General features: G+C 41.2%; 1 protein-coding gene across 7 annotated transcripts in view; it reads left to right on the top strand.

Annotated features, from left to right (window-relative positions):
- CDH13 (cadherin 13) overlaps positions 1-19207 on the top strand; it is a 445875-nt gene that overhangs the window by 351679 nt on the left and 74989 nt on the right. For 6 of the 7 annotated variants that reach the window (XM_069027120.1, XM_069027119.1, XM_069027122.1 and 3 more), the window contains exon 8: positions 9938-10078. In XM_069027120.1, the coding sequence (XP_068883221.1) occupies positions 9938-10078 (141 nt within the window). Of the gene's footprint in view, positions 1-9937; positions 10079-16580; positions 17321-19207 lie in introns of those variants that run through there. The other variant, XM_069027125.1, reaches the window with a different exon arrangement.

Below are 19207 nucleotides of genomic sequence, written 5' to 3'. Positions count from 1 at the left end.
CCATTAATATTTAACAATATAAACATCAAGCAAAGGCTGTACATCTGGAATCACAGAATATGCTTCTTGCATTAGGGTACTAATTTTAGAAATAACCTCTGTCTGCCTGGGCCTGCTGATGTATGGTTGTCATAACAAGTCAGTAATTGAGTTTTCTGGGCATTTTGACCACTGGTACAAATTTGCAAAGCAGATTACATAGTAGAAACACAATTTCCATCCTGACCTTTATAACATTGCTTTCTGTTGGGGGAATTGGAATGTTTAGGGAGGCAAATATAATCTAAGTGGGCCTAATTTGTGAGAATGTGATTTCTGATGTTAACCCAGTAAGCTGCATTTTGATTCATTTGATAACACATCATGTAAAAATTTGGCATTAGGTAGGTATCATAAAACTTATTGTCTTTTATTGCCTAGACAGAAAATATTGGTTTAGATGATTATAAATTGAAACTCATGGAAAACTTTCATCTTCAGCTGCGGTGCAAAGATCCTTTCCCAGTGACCATCACAGCCTGGTTTGTTTTAGCAACCACACAGCTTTGTTCACATCCTCCAGTGTAAACAGGGCACAGGAATGATGCCAAGCTATTGTGGATGTAGAGGTGCTGGTTGGGGTTAAGGATGAAGAACCTCCTTGAAAAGCCTCTGCAAGAGGTGCTCTCTGATGGTTCGTCCTTGTCCTGGCAGTGCCACCCTATTGTGGTGTCACAGCCTTGGGGACTGTGAGAAGTAGGTGAGGCCCAGGGCATATCCTCCAGCTGAATTTCAGCCGGGAGAAATTCAGTTGCCACCCTCTCAGTGATACAAAGTGGAGTGAAGAAGTTTGAACAATGGGAAAGTTCAGTCCCAAAGGTCTGTCCTGAGCAGCACTGAAGCAGCAGTGCACACAAACCCTGCCCCAGGCACGTGGTCAAGAAGCTTCCCTGGGGTTGCTCTCATCAGCTGGATGCATTTCAATGATCTTGACTTGGCTGAACATCCAACAAGATTTGCTGTTTGATGGAAAGGTGAAGAAAAGCTCCGTGTGGGTCTGTGGTGCCTTGGAATGATGAGGTAGATTAGAGCAAGTGTTGCATTGGAATCCAGGCAGGTCTCAGTGGTATAAACTTGATTAATCTAAATTCAGCTCTGGTGAGATGATGGATTGCTTGATGGCAGAAGATCATAAAATAGTCAGCATTGGGTTTCACTCAGATTCCTGCAATGCATTCCTTCAAAACTCTGTGCTAGGAAGTGAGCACGGGGGTCTGAGGTGTCAGGATTTAAGCTGCACCCTGGTTTGCTGCTTGGTTCAGACCTCGGTTTGCAAGTCAAGAAAAATATTGAAAATAACCTCAAGTTGAACTGCTTCAAGTTTGCATAGAATTGTAGAATGGTTTGGGTTGGAAGGGACTTTAAAGATCATTCCATTCCACCCTCTGCTATGGGCAGGGACACCTTCCACTGTCCCAGGCTGCTCCAAACCCCGTCCAACCTGGCCTTGGACACTTCCAGGGATCCAGGGGCAGCCACAGCTGCTCTGGGCACCCTGTGCCAGGGCCTTCCCACCCTTATAGGGAAGAGATTCTTCCTCATATTCAATCTAAATCTGTCCTCCTTCGATATAAAACCATTACCTCTGTCTTGTTCAGATCTGCTTCTTAGCACTTTAAGGACATAAAACTCCAGGGCTGTCCAATATCTTCCTCCAGAGCTTGCAGGAAACACTTTAAGGCTTCTTGAGCCTGAATCAGACTCAAAGAGAAGCAAACTCAAACAAGGAGAAAGCTGCTTGATTCTGAGCCTTTTGTTTCTTTGCTCAGTGAAGGATTGCCCTGGTTTGGGGCTGCAGGTCCAACGTGTGCTTATCAGTGAGATCACTGATAACTGGCATTGGCTCCTGGCCACAGCATCTAGGAAAGTAGTTTGTCCCCAGTAAGTGAGGGAAGTGCTGATCAGCTGCTGTTGTTCCTTCTGTGTGAAATATTTACAGGGTTCATCCTCTCCCCTGTGGGTTCATGCCTCCAACTTGTCACCAGTGTCCAGGCTCTGTGTTGCACAAACAGGCACAGGCACCCTCCTGTGGGTACTGAAGATTTCCCTCATTTTTATGTGGTTATACTTGCAATGAAACAGGAGGAATCACCCTCATCCTCCTCTTTTGGAGAATTTGGGGACTTTTATCTAAAGTGTGTGTTCTGGGACCTTTGATTCCTGTGGTTTCGGGACCATGATGTTTTGGAAGGCAGCCTCTCACCTTGAGTTCTGGTTTGGTTTGAATACAAACTTATGGCAACCTGCCAGTTTCACAGGTACCTTATGGCATGAAATCACCTGTGCATGTTCATTCACCAACTGAGCAAGTTAAAGCTTAATAAAAGTGTAAACAAACCTGGGAAGTCCGTGTGAAGTCGGTCGAGCTGTGTTGATTTATGCTGGCCTGAGAATCTTTTCAGGCTTGAATGCTTTTGGGGTTGCTCCTGGTTTTTCTCTCAGAGTTCCAGCAGAACTCTGTCGCTCATCTCCGTGCTGATCCATTTTATCCGACCTTTACAACCTCCGCATACTCAGGGAATTCTCTTGGCACGGGGTTTTTTTATAGAGATATTTGAAAAGCTGTCTCTACTAAAAGCCATTTTAGGTTACTGTGTAGGAGAAACTAGTCTCTCCTTTCATGTTTTTGGATTTAAATAACTCATTTCTACCTATGGCAGAGACTAGGAATGAGTCAGTAATTTGCAACTAATCATTTATTAGAACAACTTTGCCCTCCTTTCTCCTCACAAATTGTCTGTGAACAGATTGTACAACTCTAATATGTTAATGGCTGAAAATTATTTGGCCATTTTTTTCAGCAAATACCTTTTGGCCTGTGGATAATTTGAATTGCAAATTGCGACTGTTAAAATGAAATATATAATTAACACTGTAAATAGAGCTGATTGGGTGTTGCAGGAGACCAGTTTTTATGGAAATATATTGATTTGTTGAAATGAACATTTGTTACAGCAACATAGTGATTTGGGAAACAAAAAAAAAAAAGCTTTGTTGAAGTAAATATTTGTAATCCAGAAGGGAAGTCTTATCTTCAGTGCTCCTGACAGCTCATTTGAGATTTTGCTGGTGGAGACAAGCAGGTTGAAAATCCTGTTGAAAAAGTAGAACTGGTTCTTACCTTCCTCATCCTGATGCAGACATTTATTTATTCTGAGACACAGCTCTTTTCATAAGCTCTGTTCAAAGTGTTCCCTTTGTAAATATAATTAAGCATAAATTGGCAGAATGTACAGTAATTTTATTATTTCCTTAAAGTGCAATAATCAGGACAGGGGAGAATGGTGCCTCCTACCCTTGCCAGTCAGACTCTTAATGTCTCCAACCACATATTCTGATTTTGATGGAAAAACCCTTGGAAAATTTTTGCTTTCTAGCATTGTTGCAGTGTTCAGTATGAAGCTTTGGAAAATGTTAAACACCAAGGAAACTGTGTGCCACCTAGTCCATCCATGGTTTTTATCTGGGTGCAGCTCATTAATGTGGATGACATAGAGTGTTTTCTAGCCACCACTAAAACTGGAGTATAAACAGTGATAGGTTTAGAGTCAATAAGAAATAGGAGTAGTGCCAGGTACCATTTAAAGCACCAGAAATACTCAGTGCTGCTTGTACAGGGAGGGTCGAGGGTCCTCTTTGGTGCAGGCTCTGTGAGAACAGGGATTCTGATGCAGCACATGGGGAGCTGTGCCATGATTTCTGTGGTTCCTCTCCCAAAAGAACCCTGTGGCTGCAGAAAGGGCAGGGGAGCTCCAGCAAGCTGGATTGTCCTGAACTGTGAGCCTTGGAATTGTCCTGAATTGTGAGCTCTGGATTGTCATGAATTGTGAGCTCTGGAATTGTCCTGAATTCTGAGCTCTGGATTGTCATGAATTCTGAGCCCAGAGGAAGTCTGGCCCAGCAAGGATGGCTGTGTGTGTTCTTTAATCCCAGCACAGCCTCTGGAAGGGGACAGTCAGTGACACCACAAACACAGGCAGTGTTTGCACACATCAGGGTCTGTAATTGTTTACAGACCATAATTGTGTTGTCCTTTCTCTGATCAGGCCCATTCCTGGTGAGAAGACCCTCACTCCAGCCATTGTCTGCTGCTGACAGAGGGTTTGGGTGAGATGAGCGTTGTCTTTGTATTCCTGGCACCTCTGAGTATGGAATAATAGCAGAGTGATTAAGTGGTCTAAAATCAGCACAAGTTGCATAGTAATTGATGCTTTCACACTGGAGTGAAAGATCTCTGCAGCACTATTTAATTATGTGGAACAACTGAAAAAAAGAGAAGAAATTACATACATTGGTCCAGGAGGAAACCTGAAACATAACTTGTGTTTTAAAGAGAAAATGGTGATTTCAGTATATTTGACAGCAAGTATTTTCCTTGGGACACTGTGATTCTTATTCTCCACGGCTATTACAGACTATTATAGCACTTTATATTTCTAGCACAGCTGACGTGGAAAAGGATGTTTTTCCCAGACCCTGAGCATCCAGTGAGCAGCTGTTGCAGAACAACATCCCTCTGTTATGAAGGGAAATATCTTTTCCTGGTAAAAATCAGTGTAGGGGCACCAACTTCAGCAGTGTTGTGTCTTTTATGACAATTAAAGTTTTTCTTTAGAACACTGAATATTTGCTCTCTTCCCTGGGCTTACTTTTAGTAGTAGCTTAATGAGCAATAAGAATTTAAGGGGAAATATCTCAGACTAAACCCAAGCTTCAGCCATTGCTCTGTCCTAGAGGTTGGTGATCTCTGCCTGAGGAGAAATTCTTATGAATATCGCTGTCTTTGTAAGGAAACTCCCTTAAGTGGTGTTAATATTTATATTTTTATATTTATTTTTATATTTCTAACAGCCAAGATGTACGAGTGTAAAGCCTTCTCCAAACTGATATTAATTCAATGACAACTCCAAATCCAAAGTTGTGCATCAGTCAAAACTGATGATTTTACACAGACTGTTGAAAATATGCATATAAAATTCCTTCATATATTTTCATGTAAAACGTAGCAAACTCATCCATGTGCACCAGCCCTATGGTTAGGCCAGCATTATGAAGAATTAAATGCGTGAATTTATGTGTAATTCAAAATTAATGCATAATTTATGAAGAATTAACCTCTTGCTCCTATACATCCTATATATTAAATAGTTACAGATTTCCTCCTGATGGAAAACAAATAACTCTGGCCAGGAAACCTATTTGTATCAAGCACTTTGGAGCAGTTTCTTTCCTTTTTTGATGGCTACTGCTAAAGGAGAAAATTTAGTCTTCCTTTTGCTTTCAGATATACCCATGAACCCCAGGTTTCCCACAGGCAGTAAATAGATATTGATTTTATTCATAACAGAAGTACTTTATTGCAGTGATTAAACTGTAGACCTTCCTTTATGATATGAAAAAAAAAAAGGAAATTGGTGAGCTAAAGAGGATTTCTGTTACAAAATAGTTTGGGTTTTTATATTCATCAAACTGTAATTCAAGCTCTAAATGCAGAGCCTCTGTGTATATCGCCCTTTTTAAGCAGCAGCAACTGGCATTTAAAATAAATGCTGATATTATAATTATCAAAGCATTATGTCTGTTAGAGCTGCTAATAGTCACTTTGCTTCATTTTTTTTAATTTTACATTTGTCAAAATCCTGACAAGCATACTCTGGGATAATGTTAGATTCAGTGTTGATATTGTTACTCAACAAGAACATTGATTATGTCTTAATAGGACATGTTCAGTATGCATTATATGCAATTATCATCTTAAATGAACACAAGCATTTATTTAGCAGCAACTGAAATTATTTAAATCCGAAGAATTTTTCTTTCTGGTTAGCATTATATTATAAAGTCATTACTACCAAATACGATATGGCAGCACACTCCTGATACAGTATTATGCATGAATACATCGTTTATAAACAGAATTATGAAGATACAAATATCATCATTATGGAGATACAAATATCCATGAAACAGTCAGAAAACTCTCTGTTGATAATTAGAATTGAAAGGATACTTAAAAGTCTTGTAAGGATTTTGAATGCTCTGTGTGCTGTTTGCTTCCCAAACACAGTTGGTTTTTATCTTAACAACTTTCTGTGAGTTTGGGGATTTCTATTTCTCCCCAGTATTTTTTTTTATGAGGCCTGAAGCAATAAAGGAAGTCTTGGTGCTGTGGTACTGAGCATGCCCTGCCCAAAATCTGTGATCCATGGGTGTCTTGCAGGGGGGCACTGGAGGAAGTCCTTGGATTGGGGATTTCCTGGGGAAAGTGCTGGTACTACTGCTGACCCTGGGTGCTGATGGAGGGAATCACAGCCTCAAAGGCCCTAAGCCTTCCCTGTGATCACCCAAGTAGTTCCACTGGTTTCCACCTCATATCTTGAGTCCTACTGCACTGATGGTGCTGCCAGTTCCAGCTGGATTTGGATGCCACATGGATGCCCTACAGCCTGCAAGCGACAGCCCAGACCAAGTCTTGGACTGTTGCTGGTGCGACGTGCTGTCAGCCAGGGCTTGCTTCTCTTCACTCACTGATAGCTTTTTGTTCTACCTTTAATATTAAAAGATTAAAACCCAGCAGAAACCCAGAATCATCTGGTTCCATCCAGCATTACCCAAAACTCCTCCCTTGGTTCGTTCTGCCTGCGTGTGCCTGCACTGCACTGTTTATTTCCCCGTGTTGTGATTAGATCCTGCTGGCTTTGTCAGGAAGCTGAACTCTGGAAAAGTGCCTTTCCTGGCCTCTGCCTGCTTTGTGGTGCTGAGCCAGCTCTGTCAGGGCATCAGGGGACTGAGATCTGATGGGAATGTTAACTCTGGTGGGGGTGGCAGGGAGGGGACCTGTGCAGGAAAGCGCTCAGGACACAGCTCACCTCCTTGGCAAACCACACAATTTGGCAGTGTCACCCCTGCCGTGGCTAAATGACTAAAGGGAAAATTTATGGGGAAAGGAATGGTTCTCCTGCTGCAATTATACAAACCCTCTCAACAGTGTCACACTCCACAAAGTCACAGTTGATAAATAATACACCACACCAGCAGTGACTGGATGTTCATTTATTAAAATAATCTATTATACTTTGGAGCTGCAGATCCCACTTGTCGAGAGCTGGGGCTTACTTCTGTTGCTCATATCTCGCTGTCCAAGCAGTATTGATTGGATTGCTTTTGCAAGGCTGTGCTTAGGTCACTTAGGAGCAGGCCTGGGTTTAGTGACAGGCAGTGACTTGGGGGGACAAGTCTGAGTCACTGTGGGGTCCCAAAATGATACAAATTTTGAGTGCTGTGCTTATTGCTCAGCTGCAGCTAGGCAGGGATGGAGGAAGGAAGGCTGTTCTCCTCCACTGCCACCTTCCAGCAGCACTTATTCCTCACAAGATGGGAGGAAAAGGAGAGAGAACACACTGGGGTCAAAGGTGTGATCCCTGAAAAGAGGGAAATGCTGAGGAGGTGCCATGAGAGCTTCTAGGGCAGCCCCGACAGCCCCTCTGCAGAGGCATCCCTGAGGAACGGGGCTGGAGGGAGCACGGGGATCCCTGCTCTGTCTGCAGAAATCCAGGATTGTGGCAAATCCTACTGATGCAAACAATCCCTGCTGGTGCCTGACTCGGCTGGGCTGGAAGCAGGAGAATTGCTGAAAGGCCCTTTACGAGCAAGTGCAAAGAGAGCCTCTGATGGGAACAAGCCTCTGCTCAGGGTTTGCATCTGTTAGCAGCTGCTTCCTCTAACAAAGCAAATATTTGGTGACAGAACGAGATGTAGGAAGTGCTGCATAGCAGGGAAGTGTGAAGTATTCATAATTATATGAAACATTACTCAAAATTCAATGTTTTTCATATTTTGTGCGAGCTTAAACTTTGGACTCCTGTCACAGACAATTCTGCTGCAGTAGATGCAATTTCTAGCATAAATGGGCTTGCTTTCAATAGGAAATGGGACTGTTTTCAAAGGAAAAAAGGCCAATTTGTGAGTAAAAATGGGCTTCTTTCTGAGCAAAGAGGCTTATAAACATGAAGTGATAAATGGCTTTGCAAGTTTTCCATACAATAATAACAACTTTCTAATCAAAATAATGAAAAAGTTGCAGCTAGGGGAGGGGAGAGAAGTCTCATTCAGTTTTTAATACATTTTAGAAAATAAATATATGAAAACTGTAAATTTAGTTCCCCTCCATAGCATGAGTTTGTTTTGGAGACATGTCAGTAATACTTCTCTGTGTATATTTTTATGATGTTATAAATCAAATTCCTGTTCTTGGTTTGCCGCCTTCTGAGATGAATTTCATGGAATAATGTTGTAAGACTTCAGGAAATACATTTCTTAGGATCCCCTGTGTGGCACTGGCATCTGATTTCTTAGCAGTCCATATGTTTTTAGAAGAAAATTTATCTTCTGGCTTGACTTGTTGACTTTACATGCGAATTTATTGTTTCATAATAGCTGATCTGATGCGCAACTGAGGTTGTTGCTTCTCTCCTGGCCCAAAAATGCTTCAAAAATCCACATACTGAGGAGCTGGGATCTCCTTCTTACACGTGCTCCAAAAAAAAGAGATGGTGGGATGTGCCCAGGAAAACATATAACACAAAATTCACTGTTTGGGAAAAGCTTCCAAATCCCTTGGCTACAGAGCAGAATGGGTGACCCAAGAGGTTGCTTTGCTGGGCTGTCTTCCAGAGGTCAGTTCCCTGGGAAAGTGTTGGCTAAAGGACATAGATGAGGGATGTCAGAGATGTGAATCTTGGGCTCTTGCATGCACAGCTCCAAAAGGCTCCAAAAGCAGTGGCTTTGCTGCAGCTTTCCCCACGGGATCCAGGGTTATTTTCCAGGAAGGTTTGGATAAACATTCCCGGGCAATGTAATGTTCTCACCGTGTAGCTTCAGAGGTGACTGCAGCACTTTCCCATCTGTGTCCCCTGTGATGGTGCTGCTCACGTGGGCTTTGGGCAGATGGCTCCACTCAAGGCAGCCACACAAAACCCATTTTAATTAAGTTCCTAGTGAAAACCATGTCAGAATTCCCTCCAAGTTCTGTGGGAGCAGGTTCTGCTGCTGATAACAGCTGCCTGGGACAGAGCTGCTGCTGAGCCTTGGTCCAGCTTTCAAACATGTGTGCTTTCATCCCTGATGTGAGGGAGGGGAATTCCAAGGGCTGGCACATTCCCATTCCAGAATGGTGACCACAAATGGTTTTTTTTCCAAGTGAGGGCTGTGTTTTAGGAGAGGAGATTAAGTTGGTTTTTGCTCTGGGCCTGTGCTGTCTGCTTCTGCAGCAGGTGGGCAGCCAGATGAGTACCCATGACATGGCAATCAGATATCATCAATATACATCATTAATATCACTCTGTGCAATCGCTTTGGGCAATAACTGGAAGTCTCTGACCGTTTTGGAAACTGCTTTTTTGTTTCTTGCTGTGGAGCAAACTTAGATTACCAGTCTAAATGCTAATACCCAGAATGAATGGGATTTAACAAAGTGAATTTATATGTAGATTGTGACATTAGTATTTAATTATGTACCCATCATAACACTGATGAAGCAAGCCGCTAAATATTGGTGCACTGAAGGTAGAGCTTACTCTTAAAGAGCAAGTATATTTTAATTTCTTACCTCTTTCCTAATCTTCCTCAATAACAGGATAAATTATGTACTGTTTACCAATATTCACCTTCATGCCTGATTGCAAATGAGGTTTCCAGGGTAGCAGCTGAACCATAGAAAGCTGTGCTTGTGTTTCAGTAAAACTGATAACAGATCTGTTTCTCTGCCATGTTTTATTAGGCCAAACAAAGTTTTAGATTTTTTTAAAATTTATTATTTTAATATTAATTTAAAATAGCATGTTATCTCTGTGGTGTTTTTTCTTAACCCTTCTTTTTCTGATTTTTTTTTTTTTTTCAGACCATGGAAAGCCCAAAGTATGAGCTGGTTATAGAAGCCAAGGATATGGGTGGGATGGATGTGGGACTGACAGGCACAGCCACTGCCACTATTCTGATCGATGACAAAAATGACCATGCACCAGAATTCACCAAGAAGGAGGTAAGAGTTGGCCATCTGTTCTCTACAAAATGGTGCAAGCAATTGTAATTAGCTTGTTTCTAAATAGAAAGATGTTCCTCAAGGAAAGAAGACACGTACAGAATGTTTTTAGCTCGGTGTGACAGACTTTCCTGGAGATGCTCTTTTCTTTTTTTCGCGTTAATAAACGTGTGTGCATCAGTCCCAAACCAAAGTGCGACCACAAGGCAAAAAAGAAACTATGTCATTTAGAGATTGGCTAGCAGGGTGAAAACCTGTAAAATGAATGTGCTGGTGGTAACTTTCTCCTTTTGCTCCTGTGGGGGAAAACAGGAAGAATAGCTTAAGGCTTTCAATGGTCAGGATTGTGGATGAAAACAATGTTTTCTTCCTGTCTACAGCACCTCCCCTGTGAGCCAGCCAGAGTTTGGGGTTCTGTAATTAAAGCTCCAGTCCTAAAAGCTTCAAACTGAACCTACAGGTGGAATTTGCAAGAAAAGGTTTTTTTCCTGTAAATTGAATTCAGCTGATGGGTGCTGGAGAGTTCTGATAAACCCCAGACCAAGGTGAGGGAATTCCCTGCCTGCAGCCACCAAATTTCCCAGCCTGTTCACAGTGTTCCTTCCTTGCCCTACATTTATTATTAGTCTGGTTTTTTGGTATCTGGAGAGAATGAGAGAGTTTTAAAAGTTTTACCTAATGACATTCAGGTTGGATTTTGCTATAAAAGTTTCCTGGGGCTCTGCAAACTTTTAAGGCAATTCCCAAAATAAGAGAAGTAAACCTAAGGGATCCTGATTTTAAGGTAATTGTGGAAGAAGGAAAGGAAAGTCTGTTGCTGTAGAAGTTTTTTTATTTAAACTGAAGTATATTTTTACCTTTTAAAAATTTGTTTCCTGGCCCAATATTGACAATTTGACAACAGATTATTTTGAATCAAATTGCTGTCATTTCACTTGAATAATTATTTCTTTTATAAATATAAAGTAAGTGAATACCAGATTCGAACACGACGGAAAAGGGTTAAAAAAAATAAAAAAGAAAAAAGAAGTAGAAATTAGAAACAATGACAATTTTGCCAAGGCAATATCTATAATTAATTCAGTCAAATGCTTTGGCAGTAGTGTTTCAGTCACCTAAAGATTATCACGGAGAGACTGATCCAAACTTTTCAAGTACATAAGTGACAATTAAGTGACTGTGATCAAACTATTAATTCTCTCAGAATTACCTTTTACATCAGGCTTTTAATGCTCTGAAAGCTGTCCTGACAACCAGTACTTAAAATATCTTTGAAATGCTGTATTTTCTTTCAACCTTCTGGAAAATAACAATGTACAAGGACAGCTTGGTGTATTTAGAAACAGGAATTTATTGGATTAATCAATATTGATAGCAATTCATGTCAGTCAGAGTCCTACCTGCTTGAATTTCCAAAGTTGGAGAATTCTCCTCTGGAAGAAATATTTTTAGATATTTTTCAATAGAATTCTTTTGAAGAAATATTTCTATAATTATAGTCCTGTTTGACTTCATAATTTGGTAATTTGGACACAAAAATTCATGTGCCTGCTTAGCCACAAATATATTGTTAGTATCAATTTCTGTGAAAATGCAGAAATGCTCATAAATTCAGTTCAGTCAGTGACAGTAAAAGGTACTTTATAGCCTTGAAAGTTTGGGGGTTTTAGCACAGAAATGAAATAGGTGTGAAGAGACAGCATTATCTTGTTTTCTTTGAAAAGTCTGGTCCTAGATATTTTTCTTGCATTTCTTTTTTTTTCTGTAAAGCCATCTCTTTTTAGTGGTTTGATGTGGATTTGAACCTTTCACTATTTGGAGATGTTAATGACCTCTGAAATCTTCCCTCTGCCTTGATAAGTGATATTCATATTCCATGAAGAAGGCAGGAAAAATCAGCCTTTTATGTATGCTTCCAGGCCTCTTTAGGAGCAGATTCTCTATTTAAAATAAGTAGTGTTAGAGGAGGGAGGGGCATTAAATCTCAATTTATCAATTGATTTAATGCCACTTTATTTGGTTTATTGCTGAAAGCGCTTAATTATTTTATTTTAATACCAGTTGCATACCACAGGCTGCAATATTATTGATTTGAATTAGACCTGAAAGAAAACGATATATTTTACAAGACGACTTCTGAAGGAGAAAGCTCAAATTCAGTAAATCTGAAGCTTTGATTCCAGAGTGCAGCTTCTTTTTTTTTATTTTATTACCTGGCCTTGGACACTTCCAGGGATGGGGCAGCCACAGCTACTCTGGATAACCTGTGCCTCCCCACCCTCACAGGGAGGAATTCCTTCCAAATATCCAATCTAAATCCACACTTCTTCAGCTAAAGGCCATTCCCACTTATCTATCCCTACTTGCTCTTGTGAAAAGCCCCTCTCCTGGAGGAGTGAGTGCTTGTCCAGTGAATCCATTCTTCCACCCACCCTTTTCCCTTCCCTGCACCCCACTCCTGGGCCAGTCTGGTGCAGTTGTGCTGCAGGAAAAGTTCATCCATGGATTGTCGGGGTGTAACCCCAGGAGAAGCTGAGCATCCTGGCTGTGATCCAGCACAGCACTTCCATTAGCTGCAGAGGGAGAGCTGAAGCCCTCGAGGCTCTCAGTGTGTCAGGTGCTTTGATGGCTCAATAAATGAGACATTGCTTTGTGGGATTCAGCCCAGCTCATTGTTTGATTACTGCCCCATCACTCCACACTCTTCGTCTGTCTTGTTCTGGCTCACATCTACACCTCCTGCTAATAATGGGCTCTGAGCAGTGTAAAAATCCATTCAGGTGTGCAAACAGAACCCTGTTCCCTCCAGGGGTTTTCATAATTTAATCCTTAATGCCAAAAAGAACAATATTTTAAGAGTTCCTCCAAAAGTCTCAGGTGAGGTAGCAAAGTCTACCTTTTAAAAGGTCACAGTGGCTGTGATATTGTGCCAGTTTTAAATTACAGACACTGAAAATAGAGATACTTGTAAAGTTAGTGGTCTCTTTCTAAAATTTACAACCTTATTTCTATAAGAGAAAAAGGTTTTAAATTAATTTTATGACTTATTGGTTTGTATGACAAAGATATTTGGCCTTTCCCTTCCATCAGGGGAAGGCCTTAGGCTCAAATTTTGTTCAGCAGCAAGGGATTGCTTATGTGAAAATAAGGAATGAAGCAAAGCAAGGAGCAGGCCCAGAATATTCTGGAAAATCTGGTATCTGTCTTGCATCCTGCAGGATATTCCAAGTGGGTGGGAATGAGCTGTATTGAGTGAACACTAATGGTGCTTAATATTGTTTTTATACCTAGAACATTAACAAAAATGAGAATCCTTTTCTTGTGTCACTGTAAGAGTGGGTGACAGAGCACTGCAGTGTTGTATCCTGCAAAAAAGGGATTTTAGTCCGGAGATAATGTCACTGTGGCTGTGGTGTGATGAAAAATTAACAACGTGGCATCTGCTGAAAGACACGAGCTGGCAAATTCTCCTCTTGTGTCTGTTCCTGGAGGCATGGTGGGGCCCAGATATCCCCTAAGACCTAGGGGAGGAAAAAACAAAAGTTTTAACACAAGAAAGATACGGACTTGAGCCCTTTCTGTCTTTTCTTCCTCTCCAAAAGAATAGTCCAATGAATCCTACTTATTCCATTCCTGACTGCAGAGTGTACACTCAAAAATGAGATTCCTCTGATTCTGCTTGTCTTTATCTTCTGCCCTGCATTTTTAAAGCTTCCACTGCTGCTCTTTAATGCCTTATTTTCCCTTAATGTTAGATATATTGTCTTTCCTTGGTAAATGCCATCAGGCACTTGAGAGAGGAACGCAGTGGTGTGGCTGAAGGGGATGATTTTTCTAAAGTCCCCCAGTTCTCACATCTCTCCTTCTTGCCAGATTTGGGAGAGCAGCCCTTCCCTAGCCAAAGCTGGAAAAGTGGGATTCGTCAGTGTGCTCTCACTGGCACATAAGGAACAGAAACTTCACTTGGCCAGGGAACAGCCATTCCTCACACAATTCCTCTTTCTGCCACTTCCAGCTTCGCCTTCAATTCCATCCATTTCTGGGACAAAGAAATTTAAAATAAAAGTAATTCTGTCACACCAGGGAGAACAAGATTAGGGAAAATATTTTTCCTAGTATAGATTTTTCGAATATGTATGTTCTTAGAAAAGAATTCTCCATTAAAATAAAGATCTTGCCTCCTGTGAACAGAATAAAATTTGTGTAATATGACAAAACATCACCACGGTGAGATCTGAGATACACCAGTGCTGGGAGCTTAAGTGAAAAATATGATTTGCTCACATTCTGAATACCAGCTGATAAATGGTTTACAAAAGAGTAATAAATGACTAATGTGAGCTTTAATAAATGATTCATCAGTTCCTATAGAGACCTGTAAGTGGGTAGGTTGCTTGTCACCATGATTGATGACAACTTCCAGCGCTGCCTCCTGACTCAGTTGTGTTACCCCCTGGGTAAAGCAGCCCCTGGAGGACAATCTGTACCTCCGTCTGCTTGTGGTTCAAAGAGGATATGAGACTTTCACAGCACCATCTGGGGAGATTTATTTTGCAGCTCAGACTGTTGAGAAACAGGCTTGAAGCTTTTGAGAGTCCCTGTCTTAACTCTTGGTATTGGCTAAACTGTACTGAGGAACAAATATGGAGCTAAAAGCAATTTTAAGGTTCCTCCTGGATCCTTTTCCATACTTCTTTTACAAAAATGTCTCTCTTGGACATGATACTTTTATTTTCTGTAGTAAATAGACCTTACCAACACAGACCAGATCTGCCCATTCACTTTGCATGTTTAAAGCCAGCCAATCTCACCTCCATTTCTCCTGTGGCCTGGAAGTCAACCCTGGTCCTTTCTTACCTTGTCTTGAAGGGAAAATTTTCCTCTTTGGGACTCCTTAATTAATTTTGTTCCTTTCTGTGTAAGACTTTCAGTGAGCTGGACCACACCTTTAGACACAGTCATGTTAATGGTAGATGATTCCCCTTCAGCCCCTCCCACAGACCTTTACATCTGGCTGGGAGAGATTTCTAGGGAAGAACCACAACTGTCTGGAAAATAGAGCCAAAGAGAAGCTGTCCTTTGACTAGAACCCTGCTGGGCAGCATGGCCAGGGCTGCAGGCCTCTCCCATTCCCTGTTGGGATGGAAATCAGAGTGCAAACCAGGCTGAACAGAGACAGAAGCAGCAGGAGCTGCCAGGGTGGCTCAGCAAGTTGGGGAGGACGAACCAAGTTGGATTCTTCCCACATCACAAGCTGTTCTCTGCTGCTGGATGTTGGGAGGGCTGAGGTGTTTGAGCAGCATCAGCAGATTTGAGCAGATGAGAAGCCCCTGCCAGGCTGGTAGTTAAGGATCAGAGTTTCATTATAGCCTAAAAGCCAATCTAAAATTCCAGCAGCCTGTCCAAATTGGATCAAACTCCCCCAGTGCTGATTTGTCAGGGGGAATAGCTTTGTGGGATGGGTAAAACCATTACAGCAAAATCACATGAACAGCATGCATATTGGAATTTCCATTTGGCTCCTGTGTTTGGGCTGTGAGACAATTTACATGCAGAGAAATCAGAATTCATACAGAAACTCAACAGAGCAGGGCAAAGCCTCTACAGCTGTCGGTAGACTTTGGCACAAAGAACAGCTTCATGATGGCTGGGGATCACCAGAGAGGAGCACTTTGGTCACCCTTGTTTTTTTCTAGAGCTGTAAATACAGCTAGGAAGGCTCCTGGAGCATATCTTAACCTTCAGAAGCCTCTGCACCAGATAAATATTTGCAGTGACCTTTTCACTCAGCTTTATTTCCACTCCATCCTCTTGTAGCAGTTCACTAACACAGTTGGCATAACTCCAAGTGTCCAAAAGTCTCCTCGAAAGCAAATGGAAGATGTTACCTGGTATATTGTTCATATGTGAGAGGTAGAATTTATGAAAGGGCACAGGCATCTAAATAGCAGCAAATATTTTATTTTCTAAATGAACATTTTGAGTATTCTGTTGGAGTTGAAATTTTCAGTGGCTGTATTGTTTCTTCATAATCTAAATATTATTAATTAATAATATATAATAATATATAATAATATCTAAATGTAGACCCCCCTCTTTTTTTTTTTTTTTTTTTTTATTTTTTCCCTAATAATTTTAGATGTCAAAAATAATAATAATAAAAAGACTACTGGACTGAATAAAGTAGCTGTAAATACATCTAGTGCCCAGTGGAGTTCAAAAACCTGGGTTTAGGAGCGTAGATTGCTTTGATCCTAATTGCAGTTAGGATTCCAAATGTCTGTCTCTCTTCTAATCACTTTCAAATAACCTGGAAAAATGCCCATGATCAAGAAGAAGGTTTATTAATATTTCTGAGTCGTGTTGTGGTTCTACCAAACTAAGGACATCTGGAAGACTTATTTAAACAGTCTGGCTATCTGGATAATGAAATTACCCTTTTGTTTTTTTTTTTTTTTTTTTTTTTACTTCTTCTTCAACACTGTGTGTCAACTTTTATCAGAATTAGCTGACTTGAAGATTCTCATGTGATGAGAAATATTCAGCACCACTCAGGGCTGAATTACCAATGACCTTAACAACAAATACTCTGCTGTAGCATTTCAAGAGCAGAATAATTTCAGAGAAAGGAAAATAAATGTGATTATTCTGTGCATTGACTGAAACAGAGAAGTCTTCAGCAAAAACCAAAAACAAAACAACAAAGTAATATTGTTTGGAAGACCAGTGGTTCCTGTACTCATCCAGATTCATACTGTGTGCATAATAATCTGTATTCATGTGGCTTTCAGCAAGCTATCTGCATAACCAGTGTAAGCACTTTGTTCAAGAACTTCTGCAAAATATGTTTAACATGGAGTCCATCCACTTATCACATAATTAGAGCTGGATGCGCTGCATAGCAGTAGGCAGCAGACTCCTACATTTATCTTTGCTCGTGAGGGGTGAGTTCATTGCTTTGTTTCTCTCCAGCAAGGTCAGGAAATACATGCAGTTGTCTATTTAATCTCCAGATAAACACATTTCAGCGGTACATAAAACAACAGAGTGCCTGCTTTATAAGCTAGGAGCAGCTGAGGAACACTTGCACGGCGCAGGAAAGGTTCTGTGAATAGAAACGATTGTTCGAACAGTGGGAATTTGGGGAGGAACACAAAGGCACTGCACTGCTCCTTCAGATCTCGTTCTGCTCCCAGCACTCTTGCTCTCCAAGTAGGCTCACACAATAAACTTGCATTTTTGCCAGTCCTTTTTCTTCCCCCCCTCCCCTTTGTCACTGTTCCTTTCCTGCCCTTTGTTTAGTTGCCCTGATTTGTTGTGATCAGCTGATCTGAGCCACTCTGGTGCAAACTTCTGCATGAGCCCTTGCCTTTTGCAAGCCTTTGGTTCTGCTTGGAAGGTCAGCAGCAACTCCATGGTAATAACGACAGTTCTCACTGCAGCTGGCAAATTCTCACCACAAAACCATTCCAGTGCCGACTTATCCTCTGAAGGCTTCTTCCATCTGCTTCTGCTGACAGCAAATATCCAAACACTGTGAGCAGCACAGAAGCCATAAACCCACAATTTATTGCTCTCTTCTCCAAGAAGTGAAGGTTAATATGCTTCCTCAATGTGGTCTATGAAGTGTGAACTTTACGACAGATATTAAGGTCAGGATTACAAAGTAAACAGCAGCAGTGAGAGTTTCGAGCACCTCTAGCACAAATACATTTGGGTGAGGAGCTGGAGAGTAGAATTTAAAAAGGAAGGAAGGCTCAAACAAAGGCTCTTGAGGGATGTAGAAGCTAAGCAAAGATAATGTAATGTCTCCAGACCTAGTCTTGGACCACTTATTCAGGGAAGCTGTATAAACACAATTATTAGCAATCATTGCCAGGAGTGGCTATGTGATTTTCCAGTTAAACAAAAAAAACCTGCCAGCTGGCATTTTGCAGTTGCCTTCAAATCAAATTAGGACTGTTTTCTACAGATTTCAATTGTAATGTACATATAAAAATTTGAGTATTTTCTCTGATGATTTTTTTTCCTCTAAATGCATGGCTGAAGCAGTCCATGGAAATTTCCTTTGCTTTCACTCTTCTCCAAGAGCATTCAAAGCATACTGCTCTTCATTAACTGTCCAAGGAATTCCAGCTTCAGCACTGAGTGCTGGCAGGTGACACAGAGACTTCCAAGAAACTTCACACAGTTTCTCTCAGATCAAGATACAAAATGATGCATCAATCTCTTTTCTGAAATTAACTGTGGGGGTCTATGTTGGGAGATCTCGTTTGACTGTGTGATGTCCAGCTGACAAAAAAGCTTTGTGTGGAATCAGAGATTTCTACACCTGGTATTCATTGCAGAGTGACTCTTAGATCATCATTATCTTGTTCATAAAATCCCAGAATGGATTGGGTGGGAAGGGACTTTAAAGATCATCTTGTCCCATGTGCCATGGGCAGGGACACCTTCCACTATCCCAGGCTGCTCCAAGCCCCATCCAGCCTGGCCTTGGACATTTCAAGGGATTCAGGGGCAGCCACAGCTTCTCTGGGCACCCTGTGCCAGGGTCTCTGCACCCTCCCAGGGAACAATTTCTTCCTAATACTCAATATAATCCTCCCTCTTTCAGCTTAAAGTCATTCAGAATGTAAGTTGGTGGTCAGGCAGTGAGGAAGAGATGACCAGGTATTACCTTTGTGGTGCAGCCAGGCAACATTTTCTGTCTTAAAGGACCTTTTCCTTCATGTATATAAAAAGATCACAGCTCCTCACCTGTGGAATACAGAATTTTAACAGAAACACCAAGAATTCTAGATCTCTTTGTCTGACACAGCAGAGCTGATTTGAGGAGTAACAAATAGAGGAATTGTTAGATGTGTTGCAAAATATCACTGTAATCCCACGAGTTCAGAAACCCACACTGTTAATATGCCTCCAGCATCTGTGGGAGTTCTGTTTTAAAAGCAGGATTAAACATGATAACACGCTATAGATCTTAACATATTCAATTTGCAGCAGACAAAACCCTATTTAATACCAATTACACAATATGTGTGAGCTGGTACCATAGCTGCAGTTTATATATGAGCACAGGGAATTTGTAAAGCTGAAGTCTATTCATTCAAAAATAATAGTTATGTG

This window comes from Aphelocoma coerulescens, chromosome 11, assembly GCF_041296385.1.
Source record: "Aphelocoma coerulescens isolate FSJ_1873_10779 chromosome 11, UR_Acoe_1.0, whole genome shotgun sequence".
Classification (NCBI taxonomy): domain Eukaryota; kingdom Metazoa; phylum Chordata; class Aves; order Passeriformes; family Corvidae; genus Aphelocoma; species Aphelocoma coerulescens.
This window is presented reverse-complemented; position numbering and strand designations above follow the sequence as displayed.